Raw genomic sequence first — 14,482 nt, 5'->3', positions numbered from 1 at the left:
GCCCGGAGCCCCCTCCTGCACTCCAAATCTCTTATCCCCAGCCCCACACCAGAGCCTGCACCCCCAGCCAGAGCCCTCATCCCCACACACACACCCCAACCCCCTGCCCCAGCCCGGAGCCCCCTCCTGCACTCCAAATCTCTTATCCCCAGCCCCACACCAGAGCCTGCACCCCCAGACGGAGCCCTTACCCCCCCCACACACAGCAACCCACTGGCCCAGCCAGGAGCCCCCTCCCACACCCTGAATTCCTCATTTCTGGCCCCACCCTGGAGCCCACACCCCCAGCTGGAGCCCTCACCACCCTCCTGTACCCCAACCCTCTGAGCCAGCCAGTGAAAATGAGCAAGTGAGGGAGGGTGAGGAGAGCGAGTGACAGAGAGAGGGGGATAGAGTGAGCAGGGACTGGGCCTCGGAAAAGAGGCAGGGCAGGGCAAGTGTGTTCAGTTTTGTGCTAGTAGAAAGCTGGCAACCCCAGAGCACCCATAGGGACACTACTCAAAGAAGAAGAGTTACTGTCCATTGCTAGCCATTTTCCTTCACTAATTTTCATACTTTAACAGATTAGATTGCTACACAGATTGATGAAAGATTGGGAAATACATAAACTTGTAACTAACTGAGGAGAGAAGTTCAGTTTTGCTTTAAGCCTTGTTACTCAAGACTAAGACAGTACAAGGAAATTCATGGCCCAGGGCAAGCTCAGGTCTCAACTTGTAAGATGTGACCTTCAAAAAGCATTATCAGGCAATTATACTGTTCTTGTACGTTTGTATGTTAATTACCATCACCTTCTCCAGAAGTACCCCTAGCATGAGCTATCAGATCTTTGGACAGGTTATCTAGTACAACATATTGGGCAATATAATGCAGAAGAGTAGCCAGCAGCCCATGAATCTATGAAAAAGCCTAAAATAAAATGCTAGTTTTAAAAACTAAAAATCAATCAATCCTGCTTCACTGACAGATGACGTTCACCTGCTAATGACATACACTGACTAGCAATAAAGTCACGGTATGGAAACATTCCCCTTAATGGAGCTGAGAACAACACGTCGACATATGAAAAAGCACTACACTATTCTGTTGCTGCTCCTACACTGGCAGAAAACCCACTAAAATCTTTGTATGTTGTGTTGTTATTCATATTCTTTTATTTATTGTATCATTTTTCTAGAGAGTTCAGAGAGGAGTTGTTTTATACATTTAAATAAATAAAGTCTGATCATTAGACCAACAGGTTCTTCACATATGGACTGAAAAATGACAAATCTCCAATGGGGTGTTAATAATAAGTGAGATTGAATCCTCACTCCTGTCTGCAAAAAAGCAGCACAGGTGGAAGAATTAAAGTGAGAAAGATAAGCCACCAGTCAGGTGTTGATCCTTCATCTAAAGCACTTATTTATAGGCCAAAAAAAAGAAACTAAGCAATGTCTAAGCCTTTTGCTACACAAAAGACAAGACAAACCCAATAATCCTTATCCCTTTTTGTGATTCTCAGTCCTAACAAAACAGATTTTAAACAAAGGCTTGGAAGCTGTACGATGCCATTAATCCTAAAAAGAACATTTAAAAAAAACCCAGTGAACCACAAAAAGTGATATTCCGTGATGCAGAGGGCCAACACTGCCCCAAGATGGCAAATTCAGAGTTAAGGCAGAAAGTGTGCCTCAAGTCATTCAGGCAAGTCCAGCGGTATAGAGCCATGAAAACTGACCCGATGTTCAAAACCTGCAGTACCTGGGACATAACTGAGATTTGGGCTAGGGACAGAATCTCAGCCTTCACCCTGACTTTCCTTGAGTTTTTGGGTCTTAGCGATTAGAACACTGTGTCTGATGGACGTGGGGAAGAGAAGTACCATGTTTGAATGCCCACATACAGCTCTCAACAAAAAGTGTAGGGTCAATTTACAAATATCACTCTTTAAAGCAAATACCAAGTCCTTGCTATTTGAATTCTGGAACAAACAAACAGGAATCCTGGTAATGAATAAAGCTGCCCATTTTGCTGAAAATATCATATTTTAATCCCATGATAAGATCTTACACAAAGATTTTTATCCATCGCTCTAAAAGCACTTTAAAGGTATCAACCTTTAAATGATGAGAAAACTGAGGAACACAGGAAGTCAGCGGCAGAGGTGGAAATAGAACAGAGGCATCCTGACAACCAGTTCTGTGCTCTGATCTCCTGGACCACACGGTCTCAAGGGCTACAAAGCAAAATCCACGTAACATTACACTTGTGACATTTCAGAGATGTGCACTATTAAATGTAAGATTTATACAGGTCATGAGATTAAAACAACAACTGTGTAAAGTTAATAAACTATTCTATAAAAACACACAGTAAGTGCTACCATTCTGTACAAGTGATGGGACAAATCGAAGGTGTCTGTCTCTCTCTCACCAAAACCTGCTCCCACTGACTGCACTCAGGCAGTCAGTGTCAATTTATAGGACTCATCTGATAGCATGGGACCATGTGATTATCAGATGTCTGGAGTTCTGCAGGACGCCATCTGAGCAATTCCAAACACCTTCCAGATCAATAGATCATCACACTAACTGAATCTAAGATGAGGATTCATCCCAGATCTAGATTAAAGGGGTTTATCATGGACAGACATTTAACTGTCCCAGTAGTTCAGGTACTTGCCGTAATGAAACACATAAAATACTAATACTCATGAGCTACTGTAAGGTTTGTCCATCTCTAGAACAGAAGGGAGAGATAACCCAAGAGCTGAACAGGGAGCACCACCCAATCGTCTCATCCAACATTTCTATTACGATAGCGCGCAGATGGCCCGAGTGGAACCCCACTGCGCTGGGTTCTGTAGAGATATAGAAAAGAGATGATCCCTATCCCACAGAGCTTACAATTCAAGAGATATGGTTTCCAAAATTAACCAGAACATTGTGATCAGAGGGGCCAAAGTTATGCGTAACCATAACATCACTGATCACTAACAGGTGCTCCATTTTCTGTCTTGAGTCCTTTTAAAATTATTCCTAATCTCACCCAAGGCCCTCTTGCTACTTGCTGTAGTATAAAGATGAGGCTAACAGGAAAATGGATGCTGGCTGCAGTGTAGAACAAACAGGGATACACATGGTAGAAGACGACCTGACCAAGTCTGAGGAGACAGGATTTGTACATTTTGCAATGAGTTGATTTTCTGTTACAGATTATCCACGGACACTGCAACAGTTTGGAGGTCTCCTGCAAGAGGAGCATTGTGCAGCATTCTACCACCTTAACAACTATCATAGTAGTAGAAAATTCCTGCTACCTGGCTAGCTGGATGTAATGAGTAGAGCCGGTGGGAAAATATTTCCCCTGCTGCTCCACACAAAATTTCAACAACAAATGTTTTCATTGAAATGTGAAGCAGATTTCAGATTTTCATAAAGGGGCCAAAATCTGAAACATTTCTAAACAATTTTTTTTTTCCAGTTTTGGGTTTCTGGCAAAACAAATTTGAGGAAACCCAATTTTCCATTAGAAATGAGTTAAGGAGAAAACTGAGTAAGACTGGCAGAGGCTGGTGACGACACCACACACACTGACTGGCCCTAATCTGGATTCGTACTAGAGAGAGAAAAGGGAGCTTCAAGACAAACCCTGCCTGGAGCTCTCATGCTCAGTGGATCTGGGCCCACTGCTTTTTTCAGCCTAACCAAATATCTAAGGAAGCATTTTCCAAAGAAATCATGCAACTACACAGACAACTCCACTTAAACTTCTCCATTAGTTTCTACCCTGCAGCATATCACCAAGCTCACTTTCAAACAGTCACCAGAAAGTCGAAGCTAAGGTCTCACCATGGCCAGACTCTGAGAGGAGCAGAGCACTCACCTCCCACTGACTGCAGTGTTAGTCACCTAGGGAACTCCCAAGATTCACAAACTGCCCAGTGAAAAAACTCACAAGCAACCCATCTGCTGGCCCCAGACGGCGTCACATCTCCCATTCTGGAGACAGACACCTGACAGCAAGGGAACAAGATATGCGGTACGGCAGAAACTGGTCTCTGGGACTTTGTTTCAAACTCACACTCCGTAAAGGCAGCTAATCAACATAAAACAAGAGGTCTCTAAGAAAAGAATCATTCACAATCAATACTTTAAACAGAAGTTATATTAGTAGAATTCACTTGCATTTCAGAAGTTTCATCCAGTCTGTTCAGCACAGTATTGTGTAAGTTTAGTGGGGAGGAGTGCTTTGCTCTGGGTATTACTTGTGAAACGCATTTGACAGTGAAGACCCGAACAGCAGCCAATCCATATTGATGGAGGCTAATCACACATGACAGAGTTTTACAGTCACTTGCTGGAGCTTAGATTCCATCCATTTTCATCTTACTTTAATACCGAGGTGGTGGACGTCAGCAGAGTCTGACTGGATCTTGAAGCACTTGGCAGATGAAGCCCCACAGCCCCTCTGTTAGGCAGGTCAGTATCACTATCCTCATATTCAGTGGAGAATACTGAAGCACAGAAAGCCTACGGCCAACATTTTCACAAGCGGACCCGTTTTCAACGCCCAACCTGGGAAACCGAGGGACCAGCTGCCACAGGTTCTGAGCAATGGCAAATTCCTGGGAAAGTCAAGAGGAGCTGCAGGTGCTCAGCACCTGAAAGAAAAGATGTTTCAAGCTGGTCACCTAAAACTTTATTCCCCCCTGACCAGCAGCGGGGATTTAACCAGCACAGTGCATCCCACACAACAGCGTGAGATGGATGGTTTTACTTCAGAACCATCCTTTACAAGGCTGGGAGTCAAAAACCTTGACTCTGCCACTGATTTACTGAATGACATGGGCATATCTCTTAGCCTGTCTGAGCCTCAGATACTTGATCTGTATATTGGGGATAATACTTACCCAAATTTAAAAAGTAAGAGCTAGTTATTTTAACCAGAGTTATTTTCCCCTCTTCTGAAACAATATAGATTTTTCAGTGTTCACTATTCAAATGACTTCAGTGGACAGATAGGATTCTATATAAACTACGTGGGGACTCTGCTACTCACAAGATTATTCAGATCCCCAAGAGAGCAAACTGGGTTCCAAGCAACTACCAAATCCAGCAAATCTGATCAGTCGGTACAGGCCTGACTGAGAAGCTGCAGCTACATTATAGCTGGGCAATTGTAAAAAGCAGAGGGAGAAAATAAAGCTATGCTATTCCATAAGTTTCCATGTTTGATAAAGACTATTCACTTGTCCTTGGTTCCTTATAGCTTTTTAAACAGACCTTTTGGGTGACTGGAATCCTTCCCTAAATGATGGGTTGTTGTTTTTTTTGTTTTTTCAAACAATAGTACAGCTTCTGCTCTGAGCTGCGCAGATGTAACTCCAGAATAACTATTGACTAAAATGAAGTTACTCCCAGTTTACACCAGTATAAGGGAAAGCAGGATTTGGTTCTATAATTTTTAAACCTACTGTCCCACATGTACATGTCCAGCAACGCTGGGACATCATTATTCTGCATGTGGAACTGTACCAGACAAGGAGCATGTTCCCCTCCCCCTCCAGCCTTCACAAATCTGCAGAAGCCTGCCAAGTCCCAGAAAAGGAGGAGGGGGCCTCAGGGACATAGGAAGGGCATTCGCAAGGGTGTCCGAGAGCATCTTGCTAAGCCGGACATTTCACAACACTGAACAAATTGTACGTCCAGCTTAGTCAAGGGATGCTGCAATGGTCTTTCACTACCCGAGCTGATTGTTAGCTTTTCATAGGAACCAGCAGGGAAGCACATGTGAAATCTCTGTGGTGTTGGTGAGCGTCCCCATGCCTTGTGTGACTCTGCATGTAGATGAAGCAGCCTCTTAGGCTTTCAGAGCTGCTGCTGCTTAGTTCTCAGAGAAGTCCTTTTCTCCAGCTTGGCTCCCTGCTGCGACAGCCCTTTTCAATCTTTCTATTTCTCCCCCACCCCCATCTCTTCTGCTGCAGAACACAGGGAAATCTGATTGAAATAAAGATCCAGGAGAACATGTTTTATTTTCTTCTCTTCAATCCATTTCAGAAAAGCTTTTTAATTGGTTTAAAAAGATGCTAAACAAAATGCAATGTTTTTCAGTCTTCTTGAACTGGTAATAGATACCACTTTTTAAGCATTGCTCAAAGAAACTCTGAATCGTGGAGTGCACCAAGGAATTTAAAGCAAACTCAGAGTGGTTTTCTATGGCTCTTAAAGTCTCATAGATTTAGTTTGCAATTTTTTTTTAAATAGCAAACAAGCCAGAAATCCCAACTCCCAGGGGCTGCTATCTGACTAGCATTTTTAGTCCTGCACAGGAAGTGTAAAGACTAAGACAGTCTCAATGGGGAGAGGGGGAATCTGGGAGGCAGCTCCCTTAAGCCAATTTAACACAGAGCCATACATCTAGATGCATAATAATACAGTGACCCAGAAATGCCCCTCTTACACACTAATTTTGCCCATGGTAGGTGTGGGAAGCTGTTTGCAGATTAAGTCTCCATTCTGTGACATGATGACACTGTGTGAATGTGTAACCTATGGACTTACACCATGAGTACGTGTTAAGCTGTCTCCCACTCTCCCCATCTCTGTGGTTCCTGTAAGTCTAGACCTCTGTCAGACAGATGATACTGTGCATGCTGCATGGCATGCTGACCAAAAAAAAAATAAAAGCCAAAAGGCCTGTTTGACAGCTATGTGAGAGATGATGGTTGCCTCTTCTGCTATTCAGTGGCAACTCTTACAAGTGCTTTGGATAGCTTGGTAAGGGTCAGTGTATTTCTATTAGGAGTGAGTCTGAACTAAGGTGTCAATCCTGCAGAGAGTTCTGTGCTTGCCTAATTTTATGCATGTGAGTAGCAGCAATGGGACTTAACCACATAAGTCTTTAGAATCATGACCAAAATCAGCAGCTAGTACAGACTAATCACTCACCGTGGGAATGACTGATGACATAGTATTGCCTGCCAGTAGTTCCCATTCCAAATCCCCACCTCTCCCTTCTGGTTTTTCAACCTTCCTATGAAGCCCTGTGACTTTCTTAACCCCCCTTGCCTCCCCAGATCAAAGCTAATGTCATAATCACCACCTTTCTCATGAAAGGAAACACCCTTTCCAAAAATTGCTTGTCTTTTCCTGCCCCACTGTGGGTTTGATATAGAATAATAGCAGATTAGGGTTGGAAGAGACCTCAGGAGGTCATCTAATCCAATCCCCTGCTCAAAGCAGGACCAATCCCCAACTAAATCATCCCAGCCAGGGCTTTGTCAAGCCAGGCCTTAAAAACCTCTAAGGATGAAGATTCCACCACTTCCCTAGGTAACCCATTCCAGTGCTTTACCACCCTCCTAGTGAAATAGTTTTTCCTAATATCCAACCTAGACCTCCCCCACTGCAACTTGAGACCATTACTCCTTGTTCTGTCATTTGCCACCACTGAGAACAGCCGAGCTCCATCCTCTTTGGAACCCCCGCTTCAGGGAATTGAAGGCTGCTATCAAATCCCCCCTCACTCTTCTCTTCTGCAGACTAAATAAGCCCAGTTCCCTCAGCCTCTCCTCCTAAGTCATGTGCCACAGCCCCCTAATCATTTTCGTTGCCCTCTGCTGGACTCTCCAATTTGTCCACATCCTTTCTGTAGTGGGGGCGACCAAAACTGGACACAATACTCCAGGTGTGGCTTCACCAGGGCCAAATAGAGGGGAATAATCACTTCCCTCAATCTACTGGCAACGCTACTACTAATTCAGTCCACCACGCCATTAGCCTTCTTGGCAACAAGGGCACACTGTTGACTCACATCCAGCTTATTCACTTGAATTCCCAGGTCCTGTTCTGCAGAACTGCTGCGTAGCCAGTTGGTCCCCAGCCTGTAGCGGTGGATGGGATTCTTCCATCCTAAGTGCAGGATTCTGCACTTGTCCTTGTTGAACCTCATCAGATTTCTTTTGGCCCAATCCTCCAATTTGTCTAGATCATTCTGGACCCTTTCCCTACCCTCCAGCATATCTACCTCTCCCCCCAGCTTAGTGTCATCTGCGAACTTCCTGAGGGTGCAATCCATCCCATCATCCAGATCATTAATGAAGATGTTGAACAATACCAGCCCTAGGACCAACCCCTGGGGCACTCTGCTTGATACCGGCTGTCAACTACACATCGAGCTGTTGATCATTACCTGTTGAGCCCGACAATCTAGCCAGCTTTCTATCCACCTTATAGTCCATTCATCCAATCCATACTACTATAACTTGCAGGCAAGAATATTGTGGGAGATCATATGAAAAGCTTTAATAGCTCTTTCTTAATGGAAAAATTATCCACTCACAGTCACAGGGGTAGGAAGAACATATAAAAAAAAACTAGAAGCTTGCCATGGGGTGTCTCAACAATACTCACTATGCCTACCAGTCTCAAAGGCATTTGAAATTCACAGCGCACATATAAACTCACCAGATAACCCAGAGCCCTGCATCCTACTCCTAGGACACTGCAGGGACAATGAGATGCAAATAGGGGCAAGAAATGAGCAGTGGATCCACCTATCCAAATCTGGTGCACTTTGGTACACTCCTTTCTCCAAGTGACCCTTTCAGTAACACTGGACAGAGTTCACTTCCATCACTAACTCCACACCAATAACTTTCGGTATGAGATATTACTACCAATCATTCCAAGGACAGTCTTGTGTTTGTTTTTAAGGAAGAGCACTAATGCCCCAGAGCCTGGCTTACGTTATTTGAGAGATCTATATCAATATTATTTGAAGTTTCTTGTATGGAAACACATTATGCTCCTAAGAAGTGAGCTGCACATGCCTATTCTTTTGATTTTTTTTAGGCTATGTTACTTTCACAACCAAGTTAGGAAGGGTGAAGGAAGGGGTGTAATATTTACTGCATCCTGAAAAGTTCTTAAATACTAGGAAACTGTAAGATAGCTTATTGAAAGAAACCATGACTTCTAACTGTATTAAGCATGGAGTGCAAGGTATCACCCTATGTAGTTCAAAACCCAGTTAGGAAATGCAAGGTTTAGTTTTATTCCAAATAATGTAAAACCATATTTTAACACACAGACACCCCCCACCCCCAGAAATACTGGAACAAACTGAAATGGTTCGTCTTATCTCTATACTCTCAGTAATTCTGTTACTTAAATAAATTATTTCCTTAGCACTTTGCACATACAGAAGAAAAAGTCCTTGCCCAAAGCAAGTTGCCATCTACAGAGAACACATAGTGAATGACGACAACAAGCCACATGAGAAGGGAAAGAAAAAGCAGGTTGAGTTACAGGATTTGTACCGTATACCTCGTTTTTCACTTTTAATAAAATAAGGTATGTTCTAAATGAATTGTTTTTCTTAGATACATTGTTACAAATATTAGTGTCCACTTGATTAATCTAACATGGCTGGGTATTTAAATAAGTCTAAGTAACTAGGCTTAGAGAAAAGACTTTTCCTGGAGTAAATCCTACTTTATTACTCTTAGGCCATGTCTACACTACCAGCCAGATCGGCGGGTAGTGATCCATCTATCGGGGATCGATTTATCGCATCTAGTGTAGACGCGATAAATCGATCCCCGATCGTTCTGCCGTCGACTCCGGAACTCCACCACGGCGAGAGGCAGAACCGGAGTCAATGGGGGAGCGGTGGCCGTCGATCCCGCACCACGAGGATGCGAAATAAGTGATTCTAAGTCAATCTAAGATACGGCGACTTCAGTTGCGTATCTTAGATCAGCTCCTGCCCCAGTGTAGACCAGGCCTTAGGAAGGCTACAGTTAAAAGATTTTTACAGAGTTGTTTGTAGGAGACCATTTAAGATGAGAGGTGTTAAGTGCTCACTTCATCTTAAGTGGTCTCCTACAACATGTATTAATTCTGCATACATAACAATCTGTTCCAGCATGTATTTAACTGTGATTCTCTGCTTACCTTCTCCAGACTTGAAGAAAAGCTCTGTGAAGCCTGAAAGCTTGACATTGCACCAAAAGAAGTTGGTCCAATAAAAGCTATTATCTCACTCACTGTGAGTGCTTTGTACAGGACAAAGAGCTCTTTAGTAGAAGTCTTCTGTCTTGCAGTTTGCTGGTGCTACTAGCAGAAGTACTGGAACTAAGGAACTGTGTACTCCAGTGGGAATTTTGTCACCCACTTCTACAATTAAACCAAGAACTGTCTTAAATAAGAGTGTTGATTTGTGCAGCATTACTACTTTATTTGCCAGCATGTGACAATGTGAACAGGCTACCAATTTATTCAGGGTGTGTGATCGGTTCCTTTGCCACAGCCTTTCTTCAACTTCCCCTTGTTCCACATTTCACAGGCTCATACAGTGGAACTCAAATGAATAGCCAGGAAGCCGTGCTAGAAGCCCTCTCTCCTTGCCTCCCCTAAAGCAAACCAAGTAAGTTGTCATTTGCAAGGTACCTAAACTTCACCATGTCAGTGAACATAAGTACAAAGGCCTTCTGAGCCCAATTTTTAACTATGGAGTCTACCATCAGACTTTAAAAACATTCATTTTCACAGGTACCTGGGGAATTCAATTGAGGCAGACAAGATAAAAAACCCACGCTCAACTGAAAAAACGTACATACACCGGGGGAATTTCATTTTTTAAAATTAGATAAGAGAAAGACAACTAGATCTGAGTTTGGGAAGATTTGAATTTACTGTTTGTTTCTCAGACAAATCAGTGACCAGAGAATTTTAATCTTCCCTCTAAACTTGCTGCGTATTCAGCATGCTGCTTTCTTGTTTAAGCAACGTGCAGCTATCCAGGGCTGAGTGTGCTGCTGAATAAACAACAACGCACCAGGATAAACTCAGTTAAAAGCCTTTATTCAGCCAACAGCAGTTAGCAACTGCAATAGTTAATTGTCTGCCAGGCGGGCGTGGCGACCGCTCCCGCAGGACAAAGCTTGTGGGACCTCTCAGCCCACCATGCAGCTTTCTTACCTGAGGAGGTGCCTTTTTTAGCAGCACGAGAAGGGCCTGCAACACCAAGTTGGAGAATCGTGGTCCAATAGGAACATAATCTGGAAGGGGAAAAACACGAATAAACATGATCACGTCAGACAGCAGGAATCAAACTTTTCTGGTTCACTTTTCAAGTTCCATTGTGCTCCTCAGAGGAAAGCAGAGTGGTTTGAAGAGAAATCTTCACTCAGCCTTGCAGTCACAATGAAACAACGGGAAAAAATACTGGATTTTAAATTCAGTGATCACACGGTTTCTATTTCCTTGTCACTTGTGAATGCCTGCTGTACGGCTGCTTCTCAGTAAGCCTCCCTACAGAGCAGCAGCCTTTCCTCTCGCTGCAGGACACCTCTGGTATTCTAGTTCTGAGTATTTCCTGAAGAGACACTGCCTTATTGTAAGGTATGTGGGCTAAATAGAGAGGAAACCATTTTTCTTGGATGACCTAAATCTGTGTCCACAAAAGTGCATTAATAACCAGGGCTTTCAATATACAGTGCCTGTCTATTACCCCAGAAGTGTGTGTGTCTTTTTTTTTTTGGGGGGGGGGGGCATATCCATTAACAAAAGCAAATACTGCAGAAACCCAACTCCAGGAACCCAAAAGCATTAAAAGAAAAAATCAATTAAAAGCACCTACAGTGCTTGAGTTATATGGTCACTCTACTGTTCTCTTAAGATTGTCTTGGTTTCTACAATGGACACCCCTTGGGACAGCTGCCCCACTGCCTTGCCCCTTGTACAGTGAGCCCCAGTTGGGTGTAAAATGCTAGGAAATCAGAATGCTGCACTTATTCAGACTGGTGGTACAGCAGAACCTCAGAGTTACAAACACTGGAGTTACAAACTGACCAGTCAATCACACACCTCATTTGGAACTGGAAGTACGTCCGCCCAAAAGGCAAATACAGTACAGTATTGTGCTAAATATAAACTACTAAAAAAATAAAGGGAAAGTTTAAAAAAAGATTTGACAAGGTAAGGAAACTGTTTCTCTGCTTGTTTCATTTAAATTAAGATGGTTAAAAGAAGAATTTTTCTTCTGCATAGTAAAGTTTCATTGCATTAAGTCAATGTTCAGTTGTAAACTTCTGAAAGAACCACCAGAACACTTTGTTCAGAGTTATGAACAACCTCCATTCCCGAGATGTTTGTAACTCTGAGGTTCTACTGTACTATTTTACACGGTTGCAAATGACTGTTCAAAGGTGCAAGGCAGTGAAGAATCAGGCCCCTTTCTGACTTGTTAATTAAGCCTATAAATCTCATTTAGTTAAAATGATACACATGGAGGCTGGAGCACAAGGACCAGCTCAAATACCTTAGAACAAGATGAAGCCAACATTGAGGTAGAGGACAAGATTACTACTGCTGGACTTCAGAAACGATACATGTTTAGACCAACATGGAGGATCAATTCAAGGCTCTTGAATCATCATACTTAGATTAGACTCCATACACACTTACGGTTCCTGAATCATTTCTGGTTTGTAACATTACGTTGTCTGTTGCATGGTGCAACCAAAATTCTATGACTCACCTAGGAGCCTTTCAATGTCATCAACTACTACACAGCTGAGCTGGGACTTGTATGCATCATCAAAGATCTAGGGAAAAAAACAATTTATTATTGTTACAAATCTCATCATGAGAGATCTCCAAGACCATCCAATTATATACATATGAACATGCCTCGAGTTCCTTGGACACATGGCCTTGTGTACTTTTGTGATGCCATGCATCAGACTGCACCTCAAACCGTTTCAGGATGGCTGAGGTCAGTCTATCAACCAAACAGGCAGAGCATGAACATGTAACTCAAAATCCCAGCACATTACAGGAAAAAGGGGTTATGAAACATTAAAAGGCCTATATGCTTGTCTGTCTTACGTAAAGCTTACCATCTCCCTGACAGCTTAGGAAGGAGCCTGTCCTTCAGACCTATCCAGTCTCTGTATCTGTCTGTTTCCCCCAAAACAGCCCCCAACAACTGCCTCCCATTCTACCCAGAATCACCTTTTTAACTCTTTAGTGTCTTTTGATTTGTTAGTTCTCAGTCTGGGCAAAACAGCTCTGTAAATTAGCTGGCACTTGTAAGCAGCATCTTCCCAGCTTAACAGCACAGGTATGGTTTCTTAACCTTCAGCACTGTTTGCCAGGAGGTGTTTCATCGGAACCCCATGTGTTACCTTCCCTCTAACACCTTATTATTAAAACAACTCCCACACCATAAACATTTTAGTAAATATTTCTCATGACCTGGTAACATGCAGTACTGATAAATTAATACCAATCAGTATTTCTAGATTATTACATATCAGTCCCATGTCCAACACAGCAAGAACAACGGTGATCTGCAGCACTCTGAGGTGGCAGCTTTATTTAAATTACAAATGGAGGCTTTTATTGAAATAAGTATGAAAAAAATGGTTACCTATCTTTTCGTAACTGCTGTTCTTCAAGATGTGGTGCTCATGTCCATTCCATTCTAAGTATGGGTGCACCCACGTGCACATTGTGTGAGATTTTTGTCTTTGCAGTATCCATAGGGTTGGCCATAGCGCCCTCTGGAGTGCCACGCTCATGCATCAGGATAACAGGCACTGCCAACCCTACGCCCGCTCAGTTCCTTTCTGCTGGCAACTCCATCAGCGGGGTAGGAGGGCAGGTAATGGAATGGACATGAGCAACACATCTCGAAGAACAACAGTTACAAAAAAGTAGGTAACTGTTTTTCTTCAAGTGCTTGCTCATGTCGATTCCATTCTAGGTGACTCACAAGCAGTAGCCTTGGAGGTGGGCTCGGAGTTCAGTCTAGCGGCTTGCAGCACTGCTCTATCGAAGCCATCATCATCCCGGGCAAAAAATCTAAGGCAAAAGTCTCCGACGACTGTGTACGAACACACCTAGAATGGAATCGACACGAGCAAGCACGCGAAGAAGAAATGAATAATCCAACCGATGCTGAGGCTTATCTTATTTATTTTGCTATTAAATTCAACTGATTTCACAGTTTCCTTGTAATGGTGCAGGCAGTGACTGAGCGCCCCATTGCAGACCCGGGTGGCCTTGCAGGTGGGCACTACCTTACTTTCCCCAAGGGCAGTAGCACAAGACTCACTTTAACCACCAAGGGCAAGGAGAAGCCAACGTACAATTAGTAAAACACAACTTCCCATTTTAATCCAGTTTCACTCCAAGAATCATTGTAATAACAGTTCATCAGGATCCAGGCTCAGGGTTCCCCAAACTTACAGTTGAGACTTAATTCTCTGAATCAGGTCAGGTGTGCCTCCAAGTGCCTGAGAGAGCAATGGCCACCCACTGCAGCCTGCTTGGCTTCTACTCCTCTCTCTGTCTCTCCTGTTCCTGTTTATATATGACCCAGCCTCCAAAGCCGGACAGGGCCTTGTTGATTATCCCCAGGCTGCAGGCTCCAGCCTGTCCCTTAAAAGGAGAGTACCCCCTTTGTGGTATCCATAGGGTTGGCTGTA

General features: G+C 43.4%; 1 protein-coding gene across 3 annotated transcripts in view; it reads right to left on the bottom strand.

Annotated features, from left to right (window-relative positions):
- NSF (N-ethylmaleimide sensitive factor, vesicle fusing ATPase) overlaps positions 1 to 14,482 on the bottom strand; it is a 187,014-nt gene that overhangs the window by 27,160 nt on the left and 145,372 nt on the right. For all 3 annotated transcript variants that reach the window (XM_084615992.1, XM_084615991.1, XM_084615993.1), the window contains exons 16-17: positions 12,529 to 12,595; positions 10,968 to 11,047 (exon numbers count right to left, since the gene is read on the bottom strand). In XM_084615992.1, the coding sequence (XP_084472118.1) occupies positions 10,968 to 11,047; positions 12,529 to 12,595 (147 nt within the window). The remainder of the gene's footprint in view (positions 1 to 10,967; positions 11,048 to 12,528; positions 12,596 to 14,482) is intronic.

This window comes from Lepidochelys olivacea (genome assembly GCF_965140295.1).
Source record: "Lepidochelys olivacea isolate rLepOli2 genome assembly, chromosome: 27".
Lineage (NCBI taxonomy): Eukaryota > Metazoa > Chordata > Testudines > Cheloniidae > Lepidochelys > Lepidochelys olivacea.
The sequence above is the reverse complement of the archived record's forward strand: the minus strand, read 5'-3'. Positions and strand labels throughout refer to the sequence as shown.